The 27999-nt window shown below is 37.9% G+C and overlaps 1 protein-coding gene across 1 annotated transcript; it reads right to left on the bottom strand.

The window, feature by feature from the left end:
• Nucleotides 1-6380: 6380 nt before the first annotated feature.
• On the bottom strand, nt 6381-27877 carry hck (HCK proto-oncogene, Src family tyrosine kinase). The gene is made up of 13 exons (XM_006804029.3): nt 27727-27877; nt 17751-17890; nt 15048-15081; nt 14408-14501; nt 14154-14249; nt 13779-13882; nt 13137-13286; nt 12610-12762; nt 12325-12507; nt 11945-12021; nt 9792-9945; nt 9367-9498; nt 6381-8476 (listed from the first exon to the last, which is right to left on the bottom strand). The coding sequence occupies exons 2-13, from the start codon at nt 17880-17882 to the stop codon at nt 8274-8276; spliced, it is 1512 nt and encodes a 503-aa protein (XP_006804092.1). The 5' UTR covers nt 17883-17890; nt 27727-27877; the 3' UTR covers nt 6381-8273.
• Between the last annotated feature and the right edge of the window lie 122 nt (nt 27878-27999).

The raw sequence follows: 27999 nt of genomic DNA, 5'->3' as shown, positions 1-27999 counted from the left end.
TTTTCAGGACCTACGACAATCTCTGAGTAAGAGCCCAGTCTTGCACAGCCCTGATTTTGAGAGAAATTTCATTCTTCAGACTGATGCCTCAGAGAGAGGATTGGGAGCTGTTCTGTTACAGGGACCGCCTGGAGAGCGTCATCCAGTGGCCTTCATTAGCCGCAAGCTGTTTCCGAGGGAAGTGCGATACTCAACCATCGAGAAGGAGGGACTTGCCATCAAATGGGCTCTGGACTCCTTTAGGTATTATCTTCTCGGACGGGAGTTCATATTGGAAACAGACCACAAGGCTCTTCAATGGATAGAGAGAATGAAGGACACAAATGGAAGGATCACGCGATGGTACCTTGCAATCCAGCCATTCCGGTTTACCATCAACCACATCCCCGGCAAAGATAACTGCACTGCAGACTGTCTCTCTCGCTGTCCCAGGGAGAGATCTGAAGAGGGGGAGTGTGTGATGGCTGCAACTACAGCCCCACAGTGGTAATACCCACCATGTTGGTAGAGGCTTATAAGTAACATAACATTCACATTTGTCTTTCTTTAAATATAGGCATTAGTTTACAGGATAATAAATAACTGGTTTTTGTTTAAAGTTAATTCACATGTCCACATGACACTGTATTCTAAAATAAGTGCGCACATTTTAGTTTACACTGTTATGTATGATTAATCTTTTGTTTTCCAAGTTACCTTAGTTGCAGCTGCTCCAGTCCCTTGATTGAGGAGCCAAGAGGTGGAAAAGGGGCGGAGCGAGTTTTAAAGGAACAATACAAATTGGTTCATGCCATAATTCGGGACCATGGGGGGGGGGGAATTGGAGTTTATTATGTTTGGTTTAGTTAGGTTTTGTGTATTTTACCCCTTTTTCTGTTTTTGTGGGCTGATCAGCCACTATTTAAGTTTCCCCTTTGTCTTGTTAAGTTAGGTCAGTTTGTTTGAGTTATCAGTACTTTGAGTAGAGTTTTGTTATTTTGACCTCTTTTATGGGCCCAAGATTTTGATTCTTTTGTCATGATTTAACTAATTATGTTCTTTTGGGTTAAATAAAAAATCATTTTTTTGGACGTCAACCTGTGCCTTATTTTTCCTTCACTGCTCGGTCCATCACAATGCAACACAGGTGATTTAAATGGCTAAATTACATCCTCAACATGTTCTCCAGAAGCCTGGTAATGAACTAATCATTTGATAATATCAAAAACCTGCAAGACACCGGCCCATGATATACTATACATATGTAGTCAGTTATGGCCAGAAACTCACATTTGATTACTGACTTGCATTCAGTTCATCAATGAATCAGAGTGAATACTTGTCCTACATTAACACTGTAGGGTCTTTACCTTACAATATAAAGTTACTTGAGACAGGATTTGTTGACTGTTAACTGGTGCTAAATGAATAAAACTGAACAGATCTAAAGGTGTTCCTGAAATTTGCGTTTATTAGAACAGGATGGATGGATGACCACAGCCCCCTAGGTACATGGCTGACAGGACTTTTCCCCATATAATAAATCAAACACAAAATAGATTAAGACAGATTACTATACCAAACTTAAAGATGAAAGTGCATTTAGTGGATTTGGTTTATCAGCACTTACTTTTCAAAGACATTGAGGAGAAAAGTACAACTATAAGTGCTTATTCTGATGAAGACTTTTAAACTGTAAACAGCAGCTAAGTGAATAAGGATCTGTGTCCATGAATCCTTGGCAATGACAACACTTAAACACCATAGTTCAAAATCCTCAATGCACACCTTTTGTCCTCTGTGTTCAAAATGTTCTCAGCTGTTAAAGTAGAGGAGAAAAGTTTGACTTATTTCACAATCATTAAATGTTAGAGAAGCATCTCAAAAAGAGGTCACGGTTACTTCCCAAGCAAAAACCTCTGCTTGTGCTCACAGACCCTAAAAAGCAACAAATAAGACAATAATAAGACAAGTGACTACAAAGTGACACCAGAGGTTGTTGAAGAGCAACCATGAAGTAAGACATTGTGTGCACACTTTCTGTGTGATAAAGTCCTGAATGTAGCATGGTAGTCCATCAAATTCCATCTGAGCTTTAAAGAAAATATAATCGGCTTTCCCTTGGATTTTCAGAGTTCGGTTCATACAGGAACTTGAGCAGTCACATTTAATGTGTCGCTGTTTTGCTCCACCATCTCAGTCAATGAGCCCAGTCACAATTTATTTTGAGGAAAAAATAAACGAAAAAAAGACATTTTAAGAAGTTTGTTTTTTGGTGCTGTTGTTTACATTTAAGCTAAAATAAAAGGAATAAAAATACAAAATTTAGTATTGAGAAAAGTAAGGTGGGAAATGACTTGAAAATAAAATGAATCTGTACACGCTACCATTGAAAGCCAGCAAGGAAGAACAGAGTTTTGGTTTTGGTTAGATCTGCTGTGGATTACCATTATTAATTTTCCTAAAATACATGTAGAGTTGCATACACATAACAGCTTACAGTTGCAATATAAGCAGTTTATAATTAAAGTAACATACAAACCTGCACAAAATAAATCAATCTCAACATTAAACTCACCTTGTTTTTGTAGAGAAGGGGATCAGGCTTTTTCTTCATCTCCTGAGACCAGCTGCACTGCACCATCAGCATCTTGTATCTTCATCCTTTTTCACTCAGTGAAGTCTTTCCTTTTGTTGGCCATTCCTCTGCACCAAAAAAAAACAAAAAAACAAAGTGTGTGATCACAGGTGAAATAAGGGATATTTTTCCAGTGCAGGTTTAGAGTGTTTCATTTAGTGATAGCTGTTGATCTACTTTTCAAATAATCTCTGAGGATCTGAATTTTTAAGAAAGACTCTGCTTATTATTAGGATAAAAGCTTGCTATAAACATAACAGTTTATAATATCCCTACAAGGCATATAACACCACTGCACACAAGCACTGCGCTTATATGATACTTTAATCAAGATAATGTTATAATTTAATCACATTAGCTCAACGGGGTCACAAAAATTGCCCACATACTAGAAATGATCTGCTCAGCATTACAAAAATTACATTTTCAACAAAGATTGGAGTAAAAATGCAGTTACAGGAAAAACATGTCTGTCTACAAATATTACCTAAACATTTTTATGTGCTACAAAATGGACATAATGGGGTGATTAAAACAATTGCACTTTCTTTATTTCTTATATTATCTTCAGTCTTAGCAGAGGGCAGTGACACTGTTGGTTTAACCCCAAACAGATGATTCTGTTCATCTGGATGTACCTTTTGTGGATGGATGTTTTTCCCACTTAAAAAGGTACGTCCAGATGAACAGAATCAAATTTTGATTGAGCATGCATTTAGAAACTATTGATTTACGAGTGCACACATTTCCGGCCCAGTTATCACGTAGATTTCTGAATCTTAGGAGTGAATCGATTTACAGCAGGAACTGCACACTCAGCCATCAAGCGTTTTGGTAAAGTAGCACAAGTAGTGTAACGTTTTGTAGGGTCCTGTTAAAAATCACACAAGCATCACAGCACATCTGGAATATTTAGTTCCATTTTATCCGGTACAACGTTGAAATTATAAACTATAAATTCCAGTTATCCACTTATCAGTAATTTTTGAGTAAATGGATGTCACTGATAAATCAGTGGTGATTCACCTGCAAGTGTTTTTATAAACTGTATTTTGTTTTTGTAGAACTCACCAGCAGCTGTATTTGAATATCTCCTGTTCCACTTTTCCTAACCTGGAAGCAAAGGATGGCTTAATTCTGACTAGGACACAAACCTTGGCGCTTATCATAGACGTTACATCATCCGTGCAGCAAGACCGAGAGCAGTGACCACTGATTAAGATCATTCGGAAATGTGTCCCTTTCTTGCAGCTGTGGCAACTTCTGATAAGAAAGTTTGCATTCTTAGAACAATGCTGGGTCATGTGTAATGTGTCATCATATGAGGTGTTACATTTTGACTTAATTCTGCCCAATTAAGTGTTTTGATCTTTCATCAAATATGGCAACTTTGTGTTGTGCTGCAAGTTGAAACCCACTGTCCTCATGAGCACAGCATCTAGCAACTCACCTGAGAAAACTGATTGAATTCAACTGGAAACTGTCACTGTATATACATATATATCGTCCACCGCAAAAGAAGCTCGTATTCCTGGAAATTCCAAGAAATCCCGAGAATACGCGCTTCTTTTGCGGTGGAGGAACACCAAAGTAATTGCTTACGGAGCTTGCTTCTTCAACATATTTAAGAGTTCTGAACAAATGTCTGTCCTCCTCCAGAACATCCTATGTACGCAAACACGCGTTCCAACTTCTTATCTGGTGTGCGTCTTTTATTTTGACAGCAAATGCGCACCTGTGGACCACTTATGTGCAGCCCTGCATATAACTCCTGTTGTGTGTGTGTGTGTTTGTTTGTTTTTGTGTACAGAGGGACAGCCAGGTTCATAATGGATATAAGGACATTTTTTCAAAAAAGGAGCAACATTCAGGTAAAAGTCTAAGATCAAATGATCCGTCAGTCAAGAATAATGTTGGATCTTTTATTAGATGTACATGTGGTTTGGTTATTTGCCTTTTGGTTGAAAGTACACCGAGAGAGGACTTTTTTATTAGTGATCTTAATAGTAGGTTTTTTTTCATATTGATGTAATTTTTGCATCTAATTGAATACAATCCATTTGTGTATGATTGTCAGTCCAAAGAGGGAGAGAGGAAAGAGGGGAACATGAGGAGAAAGTACAAGGTCAGGAAGAACCAGGTAAGAAAACAGACAGGGAACAGTGACAGGCACAACAGAAACTGTTAAGCTGACAAAGAAAAAAACACAAATTTTACTCATACAATATGGAAATTGCGTTCTCCCTACATTAAAGCTGTTATACAGAATCTGCAAAACAAACTGGGTTGAAATTTTTTTGACCCTCTTTAACAACATTCCAACATAACATTATCATTGATTGGGGAGATTAAAATTAATGATATATTTTTATGTGGTTCAGCCACAACTCTACTAAAACCTCAGCCAATAATAGGTAGGGCAACTTTTAGACCGTCTAAATCTTATGATTTAATAAAGAAATTTGCAGACTTGCACAGAGATGGTAAAATTATAATGACTGATTCGGAGATGAAGACAACAGATGACGAGGACAGGGAGGAACAGGGGTTTAAATGCACCAAGGAGACAGTCAGAGAGAACTCGGGACAACTGGAGACAATTAAGGATGCAGGGACTGACAGAGACAGGGAAGAAGTCTCACCGTGACCAGTAGTTTATGTTGCCTGGCTGGGCAGCTCTCTGGGTGCTCAGCACCCCCAAAGCTCTGATCCTAGAATTGCCCCTGTTAAAAGCTAACATTATACCAGCTAATGTTTTCCTCTGATTAAAGGCTGGTTACATTTTCACATTTTTTAAGAGTTTATTTGCTAAGAGCCAAACAATGTTAGATCCACTTCAAGGAAAGTTTAACTAATGCCAGCTAACAGCAGCTAACAGCATCAAAAACAGCAACACTTACCAAGTGAAAAGTTCAGGGTATCCTCAACAACTCATCTCATTATCAATGTGATCAGACAGAAGTGAGCTTCACTGACTCCTTGTATTGGACTCCTTTCACAAAGTTTTGCAGCCTCCTTCATAGTAGTAGATGTGAAAACATATTGACAGCTGAGGTAAGCCGCGAACTGATAGCCTAAACTTACTGCCATAAATTACAGCCAGAGTTGGTTGTCCTACAGTGGCCAAGTAGCTAGGATTATGCAATTGAATTAGGAGGGGTATAAAACGTAATTCAGTTGATTGCAGTTGACTGATATCTAACGATGAGATTTTACACACTGTACCTTTCAGTTTTTGGGACAAGCAGCAAAAGAGAACAACAATCAAAATGCTGATAATGCTAATTACATTGCATGTGTAGGTCATTCTAAATTCCTTGTTAAACAATATATAATTTTGTTACCATCTCTGTCCAGTCAACGAAAAATTCACTTAAATAAACAATTATTTAATTTATTATTTATAACACAATGATGATCAAATCTGGTTGGAGACCCTTCTATGAACTTTTGTCTTAGGCCCCAGCAGACTCTCTCTATGTAAGAGCTACCCTCCAGTAGCTCTTACATAGACACATTTAGGCATATGTCTGGGTTTATGGTGAGGTATCTTACAGGTAGTGGAATCATTGCTAGAGTCACATTTAAAATATGTTGCTTGCTGTTACACCAATACACACTTATAGTTTTTAAAGTAGTTTATTCTATTTCATGACAGTTGCATTGACAGAATCAAGCATCTCACAAATATCACAAGGGCTTTATATTGAAGAATTAAGAAAAACACTAAAATATACTCAACTTTGTGAATATAACTATATACAGTGCTGGCAATGATTTAGTCATCATTGTAAATGAATCATACCTGTTTATATAAGAAAAAAAAGCTCTCATATGTTTTGCTCACAGTTCCCACTCTATGAATGGCATTAAATTTGTCACAGCATGAAATCATTAAATCTTACTCCCCCTCAAAAAGCTCTCATGACATCTGGGGCCCCTGAAATGCATTAGAACCACTCAAGTAGTAAACATAGGATTGCTTTTAGTATGTGATTTACTATTGCTGATCAACTACAGAAGAAATGCTTGTTGTATTGTGCAAGAAATCTACTATTTTCAAGATGAGACACATAATGTAAATAAAATAGAGCAGTTCCTTCACAAAAACGAAAATAAAAGGCATTTGCTGTTAGGAAGACACTTCCATTGAAGATACAATGGCGTTCAGATCATAAAATTAGCAAAAAAGTCCAATGTGAAATGTACCTATGCACTGCTTTCTCAATAATTTAAGTAATAAAAGAGAAACATTTAGAAATCAACAAGTATCATTAGCTAAAGAGCCTGAATGTTTGCATCTCTTCATATATATCAATGTCTATACAGAATATATCGTACACATTAAGTCTGCAAGAAAAATCCACTGCAAAAGGCACTATAAAGAAGTAATGCTAAATCCACAGCATAATGAAAAGTATAAATAGTACTTTTAAGCAGAATCAGCCAGACAATACCCGCTTTCCTGTGAAACACCACAGTTTTATGGGAGGAGGGGGGCAGTGGCAGGATTGCTTGTTTTATTATAGTTTTATTAGAGCTGAACACATTTTCCTGTGAACATCTGTGTTGTGGTTGATGGCTGGACAATGTGCGCTAGAGCATAACAGCAATCTGCAGGTGTTTGTGAATGGGGCCATGTTTGTGCTACCATAATATTTTGTGAGTGAGAGAGTCTGGTTTAATGTGAGCTTAAAAAAACCCTTCATAGGCATTCAAATGTTAGGGACTGTACACAAATTACAGTGCTGATAAGAACAAAAACACGCAGGGCTATTTATAGTTTGTTTTTGTTTAGTAAAATAGTTTTCTGCCTCTTGCAAATTCACTCTTTTGTCTTTGCTCTTCTGAACTCTGCAGGCGCTCTTCACATGCAGTGCATATACATATTACCCATGAATCTTTTTTTCAAGGAACTAAAAGGTTACGTCATGCATTGGTGCACATGGAAACATTTTAAAGAGCTATACCACCATATAGAGCTATACCACAAACTTCTCCAGTCCAGACAAGTTGGTGTTATTCTAGAAAACAGAAAGGTTGAAAAACAGAAAGCTCCACCTCTAAAGTTCCTGGAATCTAGAGTTCCTGGACTTTGAGGGGGGAGGTTTTCGGAGGTAAAATTATTTCTCTGGTTTGTGCAATTCCTCCACAGTTCCTGGAAATACGCTTTTCAGGAGACTCTTTCTGGTCCTTCTAACCCATGCCTCGCCTGCAAAGTGAAGTAATACAACTCACCCCTCCCAAAATGTCAGACAATGTGTCTTGTGCGTAACATTCAACCTCCTTACAGTAATCCATGATACGTCCAGTCTGTAATAAAATGACTACAAAAAAAATGACTACAGGTACAAATGATGGATGTGTTTGTGCATCACTTATTATATCGGGGGCTGCAGATATAACAAACCTGTGGGACTATTAACAAAATTAAGAATCTTACATTGTGACTGCTTCCTTAAAGAAAACTTTCATGCATCTATAATTTCTGTACAGTCCCTTATTACTAAGAATTATATGTTTATAAATTAGAAAAAGATTGACACGCATATAGACAGAACTGTAGAGATTGCATATATGTGTGTGTGACCTGAGCTGCATTGCTTCCTGTAGAAGTTACAGTAGGTGTGAATGGATGTGCTCTGAAACATTAGCCTCATGGCTGCTGCTGATACTGGCTCTCTGTGGCTGTGTAGAAATCCTCCAGGACGCTCTGCAGGTAATCAAAGGTGGGGCGGTCCTCAGGCTTGTTCTTCCAGCACTCCATCATGATGTCATATAGTTCCTTGGGACAGCTATCCATACGTTGCATTCGATAGCCCTTCTCCAAGTGGCGGATCACTTCTGGATTGGTCATACCTGAAAATAATGGAACAAATAAAAGTAAAAAGAAGAGGACTAATGTAGGAGTAAGACAATCTAGAGTGCTTTGGTGAAGGTGATGGTTCATTTGATTAGTTGGTCGATGAACAACTTTGATTCAGACTAAAAACTACAGGATGGACTCAAGAAAAATACTTATGGAAAATCTCTGTCTTTGTTAATGGATAGGTTTATCTATCGCCTATGCATAGCTTCTCCCTTCATGATAATAACATTCCAAACTAAGGCAGCTATGTTATAATTTCCACTCAAGGTGACGTGGCTGCAGCGAATGAACTGTTATTTATTCTTAGTTGTACTAAGAGGAACTTAAAGAAGTCACTTGCTAACCTAAACTAGCATCCTACTTGTTATTACAGTATAGCAAGAATGCAATCTGCCAGTGAAGCTACCAAGCAAGTGTTAGCAATATCTGATAGATACCATTAGAGCACTTCCTCGTTCACAGACTATACATACAGTAAGACAGGATTTGTTATTCAAAGCATGCCTCTGAAATTGCTGCTCCACCTGACTGTTGTCTACCTCAACTTTGTGTTTATCAGAACAAGAACACTACTATTGTTCATCTTCTTTAATACAATATGTCTGTTTTTTTTTTGTTTTTTTTGTTTTTTTTACCATTCTTTAGATTATTTAGTGTCCTCCTTAAGTATAAAGTCATGTGTTGAATATCTCTAGTAACATTCTAACTTTTTATACAGCCATGTTTATATATTCAAAAAATCCCATGCTAGCTTGTTAGATTTATTAATTGTTTTAGTAGGCCACTTTTAACCAAGTAAGCTTCTCCTGTTTACCAACTATTTGTGCAAATGTCCTGCTTTTCATGGGATTTGTGTCAAACTCTTGTGTTTTCCACTTACCAGGGTATGGTGTACGCCCATAGCTGATAATCTCAGTCAGCAAGATGCCAAAGGACCAGACATCAGATTTGATTGTGAAAGAACCGTAGTTTATGGCCTCAGGGGCTGTCCATTTAATGGGGAACTTAGCACCTGGTTGGAAATAATTGAAAACCCAGTTAGAATAGGAACTAATGCTGACAGTGAGACATCACTTGTCACCTAATGATACGGATCTCCTGGTGACATGTTTACAATGTGCAAACCATGAGGTAAGTCGCTCTTATCGTCATTCTCTGCTTGTTTTGTCATTTGGGTCGTAATCTGATATTTCACTGACACAAAGTCATTTCCCTTTGATTGATGAAACTGTGACTGCTGCTATTCCATCTGTTCTGGGACGATACTTGCCCGGATCTTTTGTAATAGGAAACATTGCGCTGTACCTTCCCTGGCTGTGTACTCGTTGTCTTCAATGATACGAGCCAGGCCAAAGTCGGCAATCTTGCACACCAAAGCCTTATTGACCAGGATGTTGGCAGCTCTCAAGTCTCTGTGGATGTAGTTCCTCTGCTCAATGTAGGCCATCCCCTCGGCAATCTAGAAACAAAAATGACAGAGGACAAAAAGTTGTTGCCAAAAATTAATATCACTGGCAAGGAAACACTGTTCCCTTTTTCTTTCAGTTCATTTTACTGCTGGTAATAATAGCAACAGATATTTTGCTATAATATGCATGAGGATTCACATGGGTACTCTTTCCCTTTAGCACCTTTGTGTTACTGGTTGATAAGATCAGCCTCTCTTGCTATCTGATCAATAAACATGAAAAAAATCAGTCATGGTATGATTTAATCAAAGTAGGTGACCTTTTTCCCTTCCCCTTCTCTTTCTGTTCTTTGTATTTAATAGGAACCACCTCAACAGCAACAGCAACAAATATGCATGCACCCCCACGGATTAACTGCAAAAACCTGGATGTCTCACTCTCTTTGAAGGTGGTATAGTTGTTAGATGGGCTAGTATTTCAGAAACTGCTGATCTCCTGGGGGTTTCCCACGTTACCCTCTCTAGTGCAGAAGAGAAAATATCAGTTCCCTGAGCATAAATGGCTTGCCTATGTCAAGTTAGAAGTCAGAGAAGGATGGCCAGACTGCTCTGAACTGATATGAAGTTTAACAACTTTAACCACTGTTTACAAAATGGTAAGCAGAAGAACATCTCTGAACACACAGATATTGAACCAGATGGGCTACTGTAGCAAAAACCACTTCATACTATATGTGACAGCTGTCAGCTAAAAACAGGAAACAGGCTGCAGGTCATGCAGGTCAATTGGATAACAATATATTGGAAAAACATTGCATTCTTGGGTCAGAATTAGGAATAAACAACATCAGAGCATTCGTTCTTTTAACAGTGCAGGCTGCTGATTGTGGTATAATGGTGTGAGGGATATTTTCTTGGCCCAGTTTGAGTTTTTTAGTACTAACTAAGCACTGTTTAACCACCACTGTTTATCTAATTAAAATGTTGTTGCTAAGCATGGTAAATGGCCTGGTAAATGGCCTGTATTTGTATAGCGCTTTACTAGTCCCTAAGATCCCCAAAGCGCTTTACACATCCAGTCATCCACCCATTCACACACACATTCATACACTCATGACCATGCCTTTATGACTATAGTGTGTGTATCTTCTCATATCTGCTTGCAGATAATCTCAAACTGCTTTTTACAATATCAGTTCACTCTAGGCTACTCAAAAGGCCTCAAAGTCATCAGAACTTAATCAAATAGAGCACCTCTGGCATGTGGTGAAACTGGAGATTTTGATCATAGATCCACTGCTTAACTGCATGAAGCTGTCATGTCAATATAGATCTAAATCTGTGAGGAATGTGTCCAGTACCTTGTTGAATCTATGCCACAAATAATTAAGGCAGCTCTGAATGCAAGTACTAGCAAGGCGTAACTAAAGAAGCTGCTGGTGAGTATGTTTGCTTTGTGTTTACTGTGAAAGACTGTTAGCACAAACTGGTGATATGTAGGTAAAACTAAATAGGATTTAAGTGGAATGGTACTTACAGTAAACAAGCCAATTAGGGTAAAATAAGCACATATTCTCAAGGCACACTAGCTTCAAAGAAATGGTAGCTGCTTGAAAATTTGAATTTAGCCTGTTGATGTGTAACAAAAAATGTCTGTTTTTGAAGATTTACATTCATTCTTAAAATATTCAGCACAATAGCACAATGTAACCTGTAGTTCTTCTTTCATTGTTCCTCTTTGTAGTTAATATTTCCTTTTTTTCATTGACTAAACATGGTTGGAACATTTTGTTCGGTGTTACTGGTAGGCCAGTGCCATTACATTATCCTTCAGGGAGTTTTAATCATTTTACTTTGCTCAGTTTTACAGTTAGAATTTCTCACAGAGAACATCAACACAAGAGCTGAATTTTGAAAATGATTTTAATATTGGGACGTGTGCTTTGCACTGCATACAAACACAAGTTTCATTTACAGCCAGAAAACCAGGGGAACAGGTGGGACAAGCTTGCAAAAGCACCAGTACTGAATGTGACCAATATATTCTCACCTGAGCAGAGAAGTCAATGAGCTTTGGAAGCTGGACTCGGTTGCCCTCATCACTCTTTAAGAAGTCTAATAAACTACCTGTAGGCACACAAATGCAAAAGTATTAACAAACAGATGGCATTAGTTATTTATCTGATACTTATTATTATCACCCATTTTAACTATAGCCACTGCTTGTATTAGCTATGATCAGTTCATCTTTTTCAAATGTTCTTTTACCTCACAGCAAAGAGCATCTCCCTTCATTTTTAGTGTAACATAGTATAAACATTTTGAACGTAAATGTCATGGGAAAACACTTTTCAAAGATGTTGCAGCAATCGCTGACATCAATAGCCCACGTGGTCATGTACAAATACACACTCAGGCACACATACACACCTTTCTCCATGAACTCAGTGATAATATAGATTGGCTCCTCTTTGCTGACGACAGCATGAAGTCGAACCAGTTTGTCGTGTTGTAGAGTCTTCATGAGGTTGGCCTCCATCATGAACGCTTCCACTGACATGCTGCCAGGCTTCATGGTCTTCACTGCTACCTTTGTGTGTTTGTTGTATGTGGCTTAAAACAAACAAACAAACAAAAAATTACAATTAGGAAATAGATTTCTATCTAACATCACAATAAACAAATGGATTCTACAATGATGAAGATCTATCTCACCCATCCACACTTCTCCAAACTGGCCAGCACCGAGCCTCTTGTCCAGTTTGAGTGAAGATCTTGGGATTTCCCATGCATCCTTCTCCCACGGCTTTTCAGGTTTTGGACTCAAGCATGGGTTAGTCAGGGACTGGCAGAGACCATCTCCTTGCTCTGTATGTAGCAGAATGAATATTTAGCAATTTGATTTTGTACCTCTGTGGTAGAAAAGTATAGAATAAGAAATAATGCTATTGAGAAATCATGATAGTAGTACTCGTCACAGAGCAATGCAATGTTCCACAATGGCTGCCATATTAAAGTTGGCCAGCAGAGTGTGCTCTGCACTACTATAAGAATAATGTTCAGTGGAATGCAAACTAAGCTGGAGCTGCTTGGCCGCCCCCAAGAAGTCCCAACGTCAGCAATTCAATGCAAACAGAAGATAACCTAACTGTGCTATTAAAACAATGTGAGCACAGCTGTGAAACGTTTGAATGAGTCAGCACTGGACTAGAGCGTGAGATTTGTTGATAGCTAGAACTCACTCTTGTAATGGCTGACCAGTTCCTGCAGGGTGTTGAAAGTGATGCGGGGAGAGATGTAAAATCCTCCATTATCCAGTGTACGAATCTTATAATGCTTCACTGTGTCGCCGGACTGAGGATCATTGTCCCTGACAGACAGAGAGTAGCTGCCTGTGGAAAAGGAGAAACAGCATCTTATCCACAGGGAATTTTCAAAGCAAATTAAAGCAACACACAAGAGATCTAGCTTGAACTGGAGTGTCTTTTCTCTTGTTTTTGCTTCATTTAAGGAAACAGAAAAAGCTGTGAGCATCACATGGACATTCCATCACAATTTTAATTTTATTCATGCTAGTGTTAACAGGAAGTCATATGTCTAGTCTTCAGACACTTTGGAAACATAGCATTCATTTTCAAATGAAATATAAGTCTGCTAAAGTATCCTTTTATCGCTTCTATAGTTATGACTCTAAATGCTAACATTAAAACTAACTAAAACTAACTATTAACATTAACAAGTAATTAGCCCATGTATATACTGTCCTTTGTTACAAAGAAATATTAATATTATTATTTTAATGTACGATTTGGTCCATGTTTCAACTTTCTTCTCTTAGCCAACAAAAGAACAAAGAGTGTCTTTCTCAAATATACATCACTTACCTTTGGTAGTCTCACTGTCTCGGATCATGAAGGATCCAATTTTGTTCCCAGGGGCCAGCAACTGCCTCTCAGCATCTTTCCTGCTTACGCCCTTAAAGAACCACCTTAACAGTAGGAAACAGATAAGTCAGTACTGAAACCTTGTAGCGGCTATTTTGTATATGCCCTCATTTTACCTTCATATTGTTTTCTGTGTTACCAAGTTCATTTTCAGTTTAAAAACGTGACATCTAAATATGTTTAAATATGTTTAGCTTACATAATGCTCATTTCCCTATTATCAGTAATAACACTATGTCATATTATTCGTTTTACTAGTATGGTACACAAGTGTGTGTGCATGTGTATTTTTGTGTTCAGAGTGAGTCTGCTTACTCCTCTGCCTCCAGAGTATCTTTGGCTACATAGTTACTGGGGATGTAGCCTTCCTGACCTGTACTGATTAACATAGCTCTCCACCACTCGCCTGATCTGCAGAGAGAGTGAAAGACAGCATCTGTGAAGACTTAACAGAAACATGGCAAGTCAGAAGTGTCACAAGTCCCCAAACTAAATTTGGAACACGGAACAACCTGATAACTCTTCAAACCGCAAATAATATAAACCATCTTTTTTGTGGTTGAACTTACTCCTCTAAGATTTTCAGCTTATCTCCCTTCTTGAAGCCAAGGTCTCCCTCATGAATGGCCTCATAGTCGTACAGTGCCATGGCGATACTCTCCCCTAAAGCAGAAAAAAAGAAAGCAGAGGAAGGCCTCATGCACTGTTGCTGTCATGTGCAGAGTAAAACTTTTTTTCATTTCATTTTTTCATTGTCACCTTAAATCTATGTGCATGAGGTTTTTGGCCAGTACTGCTAATACGTGAGAGCGACTGATTGTTCTGTTTGTTTCAGGGGGGATTTAAGCTAGCACTAGGTTCACCGTTTTCTGGCTACAAGACTGACTTCCTTGTATGCTTGATAATAATAGCAATAGGGTTAGTTTTGAAGGCCTGCGTGGTGAGGCAGTGTGAGGGGTTTTCGCTCTGCACACACACGCTGAGTCTTCTTCCTCTTTCTGGCATAAAAGACATAGCTTTCTGCATCTAACCAACACTGACCTACATCTTGGTTTTTTAAATTTGACATATCTGTTCTCATATATCTGTGACATGTACTTGTGATGGCAAGGAAAACACCTGTAACTGGCTAAACGTGCTACTGTAATAAAAGATGTGGAATGAAGTCCCGACATGTTGGTGTTGCTGTACGTATAGAGTGAGACTCACCATCTGCAATGTTTGCATTGGAAGGCATTTTGGCCTGTGGAAAGACAGATAGAAAAAAAAGTAAGTTCTTTCAAATAATCATTTCAAAATCTAAAAGAAAATCGTTTAAAGCTGTAGTAATTATTACAAATCCTGCACAAAACACTAGTGCACGATTGGACAACAACTCCAATTTTTAGTTAAAAATTGGACTTGTTGTCCACCCACTTCCTGGTGGTATTATGGTGTCATATCATGTTAGTTATTCTCTTCAAATTCAATAATAATAAACTACTGTACAATTTGAATGAAATCAAAGTTATCTGAAATCCAAAAAATTGGGTTATGAATTGAATGTGTGTGATGACATAGCTTAAGTGCTGTCACATGCCTCATGGCCAGAAAGAAGTGGCCCATTGCTGCATGTCTTTCCCTCTCTCTCTCCCTGCTTTCCTCTCCATCTCCACTATCTCTATCCAATAAAGGCAAAATGCTAAAAAAGAAAACATATAGTATATAGCATATAGTACATCTCATCTCGAAAAAGCACTCTGAGGGAAATTCAGTAATCCAGTAATCCAGGTCTGGATTAATATCCCCTCTATATTTTCTTCTGTTTCCTGATGGAAATATTTAGCTCTTTATTTGCAATTTGGTGTTCAGAAGTTTCAGTTATAGGGGCTTTTCTCTAGTGACAACTCACAGAGACACACAGTGAACATACACGCAATGAAATCACTTTAATCAGTCAATTACATTTTATTTATAAAGTGTCAAATCATCTCAAGGCATCTTATATTGGAAAGCTTGGATCATATCTCTGTCCATCTATACATTTTGATGACTCTGTGAGTAAAATGAATTTCAAAAGAGCCCTCTCTTTTATTATAAACATTTCCTAACCTCAAACTGTGTAAAGGATATGCTACCCAGGATTCAAGTTTGAGAAATGTCCTATAGATAAAGCTTGATCAATCGCTTTTCTTTCATTGCAAATGTATTTATTAGGTTCGAGCACATTAATGTGCTTCAATAAAATAACTGGTTCTTATTCTACATGGGTTTTTTTAAACTTCATGTTGGAGGCATGTTACTGAAAACACACATTTCGAAGGAAGGAAGGACTTTATCATATCAAATCTAGAAATCTAAATGTGGTATAGAGTAAATTTTGTTTGAGGTTTCTGACATGTAAGTCGGCTCTTCGTGTCACACAGTTTTTGACACAAAGTGTTTATTTTTTTTACAATGATAAAAATAAACAGAGTTATGCAGAAACCAGGCATGTAGATGTAACATCTGTATATTTAGACATCTGTAAAAGAATACTATGTGCAAGTCGAGAGCTGTCTTATCCCTTTTCATTCTACATCTCCTAGTTGACTGCTGTACTCTGCTTCTTCTTCTGTTACTTCCTCTTTCTTGACTAAGGGTGAAAGAGATGCTATAGTCAGTACACAGGAAACAGTAGCCGGAAGAACCGCACTTACCGACCGCAGCACTGCTGCTTACCCGTGCCACAGATCAAAGTCTGGCCGGTATGCAAACTCACAACAAGTCACAGGCTAGTTAAGAGTGTGTGTTGTCACGCATATATCCTTTTTGAGTAGCACAAGAGAAGTGACTCCTATCACTTCTGAGTCAGTGAAATGTGTTCTTACTCTTCTGTATCACTAAAGTAAAGTAGTACTTGTAATATGTTATGAATAATAATTATTTGTCTTTTAAAGCCAAAAATCTGTCTGCCCCTTTTATTTGGACCAAAACAAAAAATGGAAAGTACTTTCTGTTTATTTACTACAAATATATTTCAGTTTGATTCTACTCCCGAGCTACTGCACCTATTTGCCAGCTGTTGTTTATTTTAAGACGTCAAACATTAAAGCAAAAGAGGTACATTTATCAAGCACTTCTCTAAAAAAAATTACATTACGTGGAAAAGGGAATGTACATATGAAAAATAATGGTTTTATCATTTTCCATTTGTGGCCAACCATTAAGTTAAAAGCCACTGGGTTAAAGTGTCCAGTAGCATTAAGTAGCTACAACAGTCACTCGGTAGGGGAAGTTGTGTATTCCATGACTGGTTGGTGAGTGGCTGCTGCCTCTCACTGGTCACAAAGAGGGTGCTACAGCGTGCATGCAGACAACCTGCTATTGTTAACCTTTGGGTGACTAAGGCGATCGCCTGGTGACCAAAGCAGGGTTTTTTTTGGTGCAGCACACCAATCAATCACTTGTCAGCTTTTTTTTAATGGTGGTTACAATAGGGTTACTGAGCTGTATTGATGCTTTCATAATGACTGCCTTCAACCACTTGCATATTGGTTGGAAAAGGCCCTTTGAAAAAGGCCTGTGTGACTGGGGTCTAACCTAAGACTAAGGTAAATAATGATCAGAAATTGGTGGTATGAGTGAATGTGAACATAAATGGCTGTCTGTCTCTGTCTCTGTGATGGACTGGCCAACTGTCAGAGGTGTACCCTGTATCTTGTCCTATGAGAGCTGGGATAGACTCCAGCCCAAGTCCAGTCAACAATTATGGTAAAATTATATTGCTAATACTGTTGCGAGTTAGACCAGTAAATACTTTTACAGTACATTTAACATTATTTAAGTGTGTCATCTAGTAGAACCTAACATATAGCCAGTGGAGGCAATAGAGGTTAATTGCAGGCTAACAATATGAAACACTTTATGCTGTGACATAAATTGACTACTTACAGCTTTATTCCCAGAGTTTCCTGTGGTTGGGTCTTTGACATAGTGGGCGGTCTGTGCTCGGTTCTGCAGATCATCATTACCCGTTCCTTTGCTGTGAGGCTCCTGCTCCTTTTTTGAGCCCACACAACCCATGGTGCCTTCTGCAAGATAACAACAAAAGGAGAAACAGCAAGATGTGAAAGCGTGGACATCAGCAGCATTTTTCAGGGTATTTGCCGCCTAAACCTAATAACTAGTTGTGCAACCTTTGGCAGAAAAAACAACAATCAAGCATTTGTGATAACTGTGGAGGACATTTGGCCAATTCTTCTTTGCAGAATTGTTTTAATTTAACCACATTGGAGGGTTTTTGAGCATGAATGGCCAGTTTAGGGACAGTTACTTTTACACAGCATTGTATTGGTTTTATTCAGAGGAGAGGGGAGTGTACAAAATAAATTAATATAGCTTAAGAATTGTGGAATTTTAATGTAAACATAGTATCAAAAACTGCAACAAACAATATGATTCTAGCTTTTCCTACACAGAAGGAGTTAGGATGTTTAAAAAGCACAAGATTCATAATAAATGTGTAAAGCAGTGGTTCCCAAACTTTTTTCGCTGGGCCCCCCTTTGTTTTACAGAAAAATGTTGCCCCTCCCCCGCGCGCACACGCACGCACTAACACATCCTCCAACCACACACACCCATATTTTGATTTCACACCTCAAACATTTAGTAAACAATTAAGCAAATACAAGTAAACTGCAGGTAGTAAGAAAATAAACTACTAACTCTTTTACGCTACGTCCGCACCTACACGGGTATTTTTGAAAACGCAGCAGTTTCGTCCACACGTAAATGGCGTTTCGAATCACTGAAAACGGAGATTTTTCAAAACTCATTTTTTGCATTTATGTGTGGATGAGGAAGAGAAAGAGTTTGTCATGCAACATTAAAAGTATGTGTCTTTTTTCACGTCACGCTGTGCGCCACGTTATTGTTTACATGAGAGGAATTGCAGAATGGCAGATAGTCAGATTAACAGTACTTTGTCTCTATCTTCAGGTTTTACATGCTTACATATAAACACACAGTTTCTGTCCCTCTATTTAGAAAGCAGGGGCATCAAGGTGTGACAGCTATGCTTCATCTCCTGCTTTCCGTTTGTGTAGGCACCCCGTGCTCAGTGTTGTCAACTCCTCAGTAAGGACAATCGCTATTGGTTGTCCTAAAAGTCGCTAGAAGTCGCTAAATGACATCATCACCTAATTTGCATAATTGGTCATGCCAATGTAATTGTAACCTACGCTGCTGGAGAGAGAAATAACATCGTGGACGAGACATAAAGTGAGCAAAAAACGTCCTAAATGCATTTAGAATTTATTTAGAACTACAAATTAAATTTATTTTAGCAATTATTGTTTTTTGTAATGTCACAATTCCAACCCTGCTCCTTAATCCGGGCCTGGACCGGCAAAAGTGACCCGAAATAGGCACTCTGGTGGAGTTACACAAAACAGCATAAGAGTAAAAGAAGAACTGACTGCGTTACAGCACCCGCTGCTTGTTGAGAGTAAAAGCGATATGCGCTTTCACGTCTTTTTTTTAGCGACTTTTCTTGGAAAAAAAGTCGCTAGGGAGTCTGAAAAGTCGCTAAGTTGGCAACACTGCCCATGCTAGCAGTGTCCAAGCCTTGCTTTTTTTTTTTTCACCTTTTCATGCCCCCCCCCCCCCCCCCCCCCCCCCCACTGCAATGGCTCTGCGCCCCCTCTAGGGGGCGGGCTCCACACTCTGGGAAGGTCTGGTGTAAAGAGTTAGCTAGCTTCTCTTACACATGTAAGCTTAATAAATTATTTCTCAAATGACCTTTGAAAGAACTACAGAGGATTCTTTGCTTAGTTAAAGTAAATCCAAATCCTTCCTTGTAAGCTGAATATTAATTTGATTACAATCGTTAATTTTTGTTTTTTACTGCCGAATAGGGTTGTCCACACAGGAAACAACTAAAATCAACCAATACCTCAGCTTATCACAGCTCACAATTAAACCTCATGTATCATGTTTTTGCTATGTGGATAAAAGAAAAGAGAAGTAACTCAGGGGGGTGGCTGAGGTGAATGGATGGGCCAATGTTACTTTGAACACGGGAGGCTGGACTCCAAACCAAAACTCAGCATTAGACATTATCTCAACCCAACTGCTCTTACTGTAAATGTACTGAGAAAATTCTCTAATTTTGGGTGTGTAACGTGGGAAAACAGCATGTGAAGATATATGTGTCACCACAGACGGTAGACTGAGAAGAGAAAGATGCCTTAAAACTCAGATGACCGTGAGTAAATGTTTTTGATATACTGCAGGCTTCTGCGAACTCCACACTACTGCTGTTTATTCTGAATAATTCATATGTTCTCACACATGTTCGTGACTCACTTGATGATGTTTGCAGTTTTGGCAAGTAAGTCTTTCTGTGTCATGTGCCAACAAAATAATTTCCACACAAGTCTCTGTTATTCATCTGTAACATCTAGGGAATGCATCCTTGTATCACACTGTTTCAGCGCATTTATGTCTGTATATGTAAATGTGCATGCAGATAAATGGAACAAAGTTTTACAGGAACAAGAACAAAGAGAGAGTCTGTGATAGGAAATGGACACTGTGTTTGATAGCACATGCACAGATAGAGAGGACACAGGAGAGACAGCTGTTCATGTCTGATCTCCCGCCACCTCAGAGAGGCAGATTATCGCCCTGAGCAAAGGAAGCCTAAACAGAAAAGCCACAAAGCAGCAAAAAACATCAGTGGTTACAGAATTTTTCATGTTTTCTCCAACTGGCTGTTGATCTGTTCTGGAAGCTGCAGATTAGTATGGCCAGCAATAATTACCATACTGTCAATTATGCACAGTGGCGAGCAATGGAAAATGTTTAGACACAGGAAGTGGTGTTACTGAGGTCAAAATTGGTGGCGTTAACATATTTACTTCCCCTTTTCTCTGCTCCAAACCTTGTTCCTCTTCAGATGTCTACTTGAGGCCTCTTTGACTTCTATATAAAACTCTCAGTACAATACCTCTAGATAATGAACAGTCATGGTGTCGCAGTTTTACTAATGCAAAATTAAAATTAGCGAAACAGTAAAAGAGAGCTTTTTACTCTGTGAAAATGCAACTGTCAGTGTCTTGCCCACATGTGACGCACCTACAAGACACTTCAAAGACAAACCAACTTGTCCACACAGCCTGAATCAAAAGTGCCAGCAAAAGGACCACCGGAGTGGAAAAAAACCTCAGTCCTCAGGCTGGGATGTTGGCGCATGAAGTCCTGACAGCGCTTCACTTTGCAGCATAATTTGAATATCACTATATCCAGTGATAATATCCTAAATATGTCTCATCGCCAGTACGTGCAGAATCTTTACAAGAGTATAATATCAGTCTGATTGTGTGGGTGCCCAGTTGTTGCTGTGCCCTTGCTACCAGTAGGTGAGAGCTGAAAAGCATCACAGTGACTTTAACTTTAAAAGCTGCTTATCCTATGCAACATATTATGAACACAGAAACTACTTTTTCAATTACATCTCTGTAACACTCAATATCCAATAAAAAGAACAGCAAAACATTTTTCTCCAAGAGTTATCTACTGCAATTAAGCTCTAAAGTTAAAGACAAGATCTGTTTTGCAGATAATTCAAACTGATCAATTTGCTAAGAGTAGCTTATTGCAGATATAGTGAATGGTTTACAGGATTTTTTTTTCACTCAGGCAATGAACTAGAGGGCATAAAAGATTAAATGTGAAGCATAAATGCATGAATTTGGTCTAATGGCCTTTAGAATACAAAAAGTCAGATTGTGCAGAAGTATATGGGAAAGCAGATCTCTGTAAACACTTTCACGAGGGGTGACTTATTTGGATAATTTAAAGTCTGCCTAAAAAAAACCCTTGACGCTTTAAATTTTTTTTTCATGAAGTAAGGTCCCATTAGAGTCAGAAAGACAGATAAAGCTGTGCATTGTTTAGAGCGGGCCTTATTTTGTGACACGTAGCTACCGCAGTGTTCCAGGGTTTCTCATTCAGATCTAGCCCTTCGCTTGTCATGTCTGGTTTCAAAACGGCAAGATGGTGACAGTTAAAATGCCCTGCTAGGGCCTCACAATGGGGCCACTTTACAGCTGTGCGCAACATTTTTAGATCTAAACAAACTTAAAGGCAGCTTTATAAATACTCTTTGTGGTAGCAGATGATTCAACTTGCTGTTAATCCCAATGCTTATATTCTGCCCGTACACTACAGATACATGGATGCTACTCTTCACTGGAACACCTGGGAAAACAAATCCACTAATGACTTTACTGTAGCTTCTATTCGGAGCTTTCTGTCAATGAACAACAGCAAAACTGTGTTAATCCTAATGGACTGTGCCTCCAGGTTATGAAAGCTGGGAGTGTGAGGATTATCAGTTCTGCAATAGAAAGACCTTGGATTCTTAAGGGCCTGGATGTTGTATTTTGTTAGAAAGAAAAATAAATCTCCCAAAAAAGCTAACCCGTCTCAAATAACGAGGTTGTTGAATGTAACTGCGGTAAACATTGCGTGCTCATCCACTCCATCATTATGGATTAGAGGGGATGACGACTCCTCACATCAGAGAATTTCTCTTTTTTTCATGTGTTTTCTGAGAATTCTGAAAATTAACATAAATATTAAACATACTGATTAGAACACACTTGTTTCTTTGAAGAGTATAAGAGAAAAAATGACAATGACTGCTTAACATGAAGCCAACTGAGTTGAACCAGCAAAAAGAAAGTATTTCTAAAGACTACTAATTAACATATCCTGCTTTGACAGTACTTAGGAAATACAAATATAACGGTAAACGATACCACAACCAAAGTGCCTGAAGTCATTGAAAAAAACAAAACACAAAAGTCTGAACTGATGAACTTCAGATAAGCTGTTAGGCCTCCCGCATACATTTATAAATAGTTGCCATTTCTGGCTCTGGATCCATTTTGCTAAGGGGCTGTTGACTTGGGCTGCTAACCCATTTCTACCTAATAAGAACTTAATGTTATGTTACCATCTTTACTGCTATGCTAAGTGAAATAATAATATATTTTTCTAACTAAATTAAGAGAAATATGTTGACTAGTCCAAAATAAACTATACATAAAGAAATGATCAAACCACTTTACAACAATGTAATTTCATCGTGTCCTGATGATCTTGAAAGACCTCTAACCACAGACATGTGGTGCCACTCCCCTAAGCAATATGGCAAGTATACTGAGATACTGTTCTTATAAATAGTAGAGGCCAAATATGTGTCTCTGTATATATATACATATATATATATATATATATATATGTATATGCTTCCCCAGATTTAACACTTCATGCTGAGGCAACTGATAGTTATTGCACAAGTCATGTCTGCACAAGTCTTTAATCAATATTGCTCTATTAATCCACTAAATGTTAAACTATTGATTTTAGATTCTAAGAATGGTCTTCATAACAACAACGTAGCAATACAGTCTAAGTAAAAAAATTAATAAATTGTGTACATAAAGTAGGCTAGCAAAACAAAACCACAACCGTCTCGTCTGTTATGATTCTCACACCTACAAATGTTTACACTAAATGTGAAGCACAGACCAGAATGGAAACATAACTACATCTGTAGTAGTTGTGAATGGCTCACCAGTCACCACCTATGATTCGTCTACTTCTGCAGCAGACAAGGAATGAAGTCCCTAATTAGTGATTCATCTCATCAAAATATACAAAAATAAGTGGTAAATGAACATGGATCCTGTCTAAATGTGAAAGTGTATCAGTTTCTGTTGTGTAAAAAATAAAAAAAACTTGGTTAAAAAAATGCTTTTATGGCAATTTTGTTTTCACCTTTTATTGGGGATACGAAAGACAAATTCATGGGAAAATTCTTATGCTTTGACTACGCCATCAGTTTCAGTTCTGTGCCTATGCTGTTCTCTTATTGTTTTTTCTCCTCAGCTTGTGGCCGAGACCACATCAACCTTCAAAAAAGCACTATCTGGAACAATGGCTTTGTTAAACCTGTAAAGTCACCTTGTTTCTTTGACAGTAAAATCTTAAAAAACACATGGCGTCTAATGATAGAAATCCCAAATCTATATCTAGTTATCAATCTCCACCTATGAAAAACATGATTTTAATCACAGCAACAAAAGATAAAGTGTGGAGTTTGACACAAGGTTATGTCCCAAAATACTTTTTGGGAAGTACACTTACTTTCTTGTAAGGAGTTAGCAGGGAGTTTTACCACTCCTATGTGCTCAAGTTAAAAAGAGGCTATGGCGAGGAACCTGTAACCTTAGCATCACAACTGGAAATTGGCGTAAACAAATAGCATAACTCTGAGTTGTCATGTATATATACATAAATATACATAAATATATGTTATATTAAGATAAAGATAAACAGCCAGTGATGACTGAATCACCGTATGTTGTACATTACATTTCAGTTCAAAACATCACAAATTGGTGCGCTATCATGACTTTATGATTTCATGTAAATGCCCCACTGTAATCACAGCCAGTATTTTTTTCATTATCTTTTCTTTTAAATAAATTAACTGTATTTAAAAAAAAAGTTTTTTCTGTTTGTTTTTTGCTGCATAAAAAAAATGATATGGGCACTGATGGTTTGACAGAAGAGACTTTTCTTCATCATGTATTTAATTTAAACACCACGACGGCCTTAATAAACAGTCATTAAAAAACTTTAAAGGCAGACTGCACATGTGCTAAAGGAGACTTGATGAAGACGATAGCATGATGAATCTGACTTCATTATCTGAGATCAGCTTGGCTCATCTACTTTAAAGACACCACTGACTGTCAGCATTTTTGACCAGACCAAGTAAGGCTGCCATGGCAAAAACCCTGTACTGACTTAACCAATGGTAGGATTTTTCTTTTGTCTTTTTGCTTATGAATTCACTTTTTTTATTAGAGGGAGGAACTTATAATTTCTTCTTTCATAAATGATGTGGTAACACTTTATAATAAGCACTTTGTTTTTCAATAGGAACGTCTATAATATGACATCAGTTCTGGAAAACATGCACCGTGTCTTTCAGAAGAGAAATGCTGCCTTTCCAATTATGCATTTTTGATCTGAGATAAGAAAACATATAGGCTCCCTAGCAAGTGATTTACTTTGATAATACCAACTTCTGAAAGCATATAAGTGAGGGTTAACCTTATGATTACGAGCTCTGATTGCAACTTTAAAGAATTTGTAATGAACAATTAAACTAAGATACTTATTCAGTAATATCATATATGGATGTTGACAGTATAACACCACTGTGTCTTCTAACCGACTCAATCTCTATGGCTGGCAGTGTAAAGGCCCAGCTCAGAATTAGCAACTGATATACTATGCAAATGAGTACCACTCCTAACAACTAGGCTGTGTATTCATAAATATACGTATCTGTTTTATAGACCCTATTGCAGACTTGTAGTTGGAGGCTATCTGCTTCCTTTACCTGTCTGTGAGTTGACAGGTAAACAGGTGAGCAGGTATCAGGCTGCTTTAATGCTCATGGCTTTAAGGAAGTATCTCATTTATTATCTTACATTTAAGCTAGTCTGCTACAGCAACAAACATGAGCAAAAACTCTCTCACGGGACAGAGGAGTGGAATTATTCATGCGTGCCTTGTTGGGCGGCCTTTCTTTTTTATGAAAAAACTGCCAAGCTGTGTTTGTAGCTGTTTAGGACTGCCTCAGGCCATAACAACATCACCTGCCAGCCTGGCAAGGGACCAACAGAAAGAAAGAAAGAAAGAAAGAAAGAAAGAAAGAAAGAAAGAAAGAAAGAAAGAAAGAAAGAAGGAAGACATCGTGTCAGCCTGGTGGGTTACTCCTGTGCATCTGTGTATACTGCTGGCACTCAACAACACCTAATAAATTTGGCTGATAGACACATGGCAATCGAAATGTGATAAAACAAAATAAAAATAGATACTTTCTATATGAACAAACAATTTTATTTATGGTTTGATTCTTATTTTATTATTATGTCACACAAGTATGATAGGTTTGGGTAACAAAGTTATAATCAGTGTAAGGTTGCACTTATTAACTTGCACTCTTGAAAATAATATCTAGTTTAGGTGGTTTAATGTTATCCGTCATTAATTTCTGAGTTCTCAGAGAAGTCCAATGTGTCAGCTCAAATTTGAACATTAAAAAAAGATTAATTTTTCATTCGCCAAATAGATAACTAGAGAGATATTTTCTGTTTGTTTGTACAGTATTAAACAAGTTTTCAACAGATTTCTAAAATATTTGTGTTTTATTGCTTTTATGACCTGTCGTCCAGTAAATCTTGAAGTAAGAGAGGACTGTCTTCTAATAACTGATCTTTCATAGATCAAATGACTGTAGTCAAGTGTACAGCATTTTAAGAGGACCTTTTTCTTATTGACTGTCATGCTGTACAATTCTACTGGTCGATGTTTATTTTACACAAGTCCAAAGTTTCATAAAAAGACCCCACCGCTCAGGCTTCAGACTGCTTCAAATACTTAAAAAAAAGCTGAACCGTGAATCACAAAGATGAGCAAGGGGAGGTACTCTCACTTAAACGATGATAATTATATAAACCGGATAGTCATCTTATTTGAGAAGCTAAAATCAGTTAGCAGAATATTTTAAACCATGTTTAAACACATTAAGTTCAGTTGAAAAAAACAATAAAAAAATTTGCATTTTTTTCCACTTCACGAGTCACTTTTTCATTTACAGCAGTGGCTTCTGGGGACATTTTGTGCCCGATAATTCTGCACCCAGTGACTTTATAGGGTACTGACTGATTTTCAGTTTTCATCTTTATCAACCAACAAACAACGAAGACTTAACATATATTAATGTTAACACATTTAAAGCATATACACCAGCTTTCCATCATGAGGGTTTAGTCATTAGTCAGTCTGAGAATTGTGTTTCCTTCCAAACTAAACTAACAAACTAACTCATATAAATGTCATGTCAGGATAAATCGTGATTATGTGTAACTCAGTATATTATATACATAACATACGTAACAGATCAATTCCACTTCGACTGTGTAATACATAAATTTGAATACAAATTAACTACACAAGAAAAAAATAATTGTTTTATGTTTTGTAATGTAATTAAAACAACTGGGTTGCAATAACCCTTTAATTTTCCGTTTAGGACAATTTCGAAAAATGACGCTGAAGTGACTTCAGGCCTATTAATGCAAGACAAGACGGGGTATTCAGCTCTACTAAGTACTGTGATGTAATATCGGCATTTCTGCGGTGTGTCTAACACCTCCGGACTTTCTTTTAGTGCAAGTCTGTGGGGTAAGAGCAGGAAAATACAAATAATTGTCTTCCCCACACTGCAATCATATCCGTCGTCTTCCTTTAGGGGCTCTGATTTTAAACCCATTCAACGTTTAAATTGAAAGCTGGTGTATAAATAGAGAACAGAAGTGAAACTAGTCTTGTTTCTGGTTTAGTCTAGATGGACATTCTAAAAATAACTCCCATGCACCCACTCACACGCACTGTCACAAACACGGTAAAGGACTTCAGACCCTCGTTTTAAAAGATTTTCACATTTAGAAAGTGACGCGGGACACTCTGATAAAGGTGCTTTACTGCTGTACATCCCCGTAACACGGCCCACCGGCTCATCATCGCAGTTTATGCACCGTGACTTCTGCAGGCGGTGGCTGTCAAGCACCGTGAACTTCCTCTTTTTGGAAGTGAGCATCGCCTTTATAAAACTAAAAACTTGTCGATGATCAAACACCCACTTTCCAAGTCTTAAAAAATATTTTATTGTAACCGTTTTACTTCCTACCGTTATCTTTTTTGTGTGTTTTTGTTAAAATTTATACATTATACCCTCTCACTCATAACATAAGCGAACACATAACAGGACACTTACCGCGCTTTAGTCAGTCGCTTCGACTAGTATCTCTTTGGTTATAAATTATCTTCTAAATTCGGATAAGCGGGTGTCGAATATTCCTCATTTCTTTTAAGTGAGTTCCATCCCTTCCTAACTCGTGTGGGTCATTCCGGACACGTTGACAGGGCGGCGGAGCGCAGCGCACTGGACTTGCAGGAGGAAGTTTAAGCTGTACGCATCTGAGGTGGGGAAAAGAGGAACAAGCGCACACCAATCGTGCTCTTGGTTTCACTGACTGAAACAGCCGCT

This window comes from Neolamprologus brichardi, chromosome 20 (assembly GCF_056152115.1).
Source record: "Neolamprologus brichardi isolate AB-2024 chromosome 20, ASM5615211v1, whole genome shotgun sequence".
Taxonomy (NCBI): Eukaryota; Metazoa; Chordata; class Actinopteri; order Cichliformes; family Cichlidae; genus Neolamprologus; species Neolamprologus brichardi.
The sequence above is the reverse complement of the archived record's forward strand: the minus strand, read 5'-3'. Positions and strand labels throughout refer to the sequence as shown.

Coding starts and splice junctions, on each gene's coding strand:
- hck (XM_006804029.3), bottom strand. CDS start 17,882: ATGGGTTGTGTGGGCTCAAAAAAGGAGCAGGAGCCTCACAGCAAAGGA. Junction 12,022..12,324: donor CACTGAGTTCATGGAGAAAG/GTGTGTATGTGT, acceptor GTGTGCCTACAG/GTAGTTTATTAGACTTCTTA. Junction 9,499..9,791: donor CGAGTACACAGCCAGGGAAG/GTACAGCGCAAT, acceptor ATTTCCAACCAG/GTGCTAAGTTCCCCATTAAA.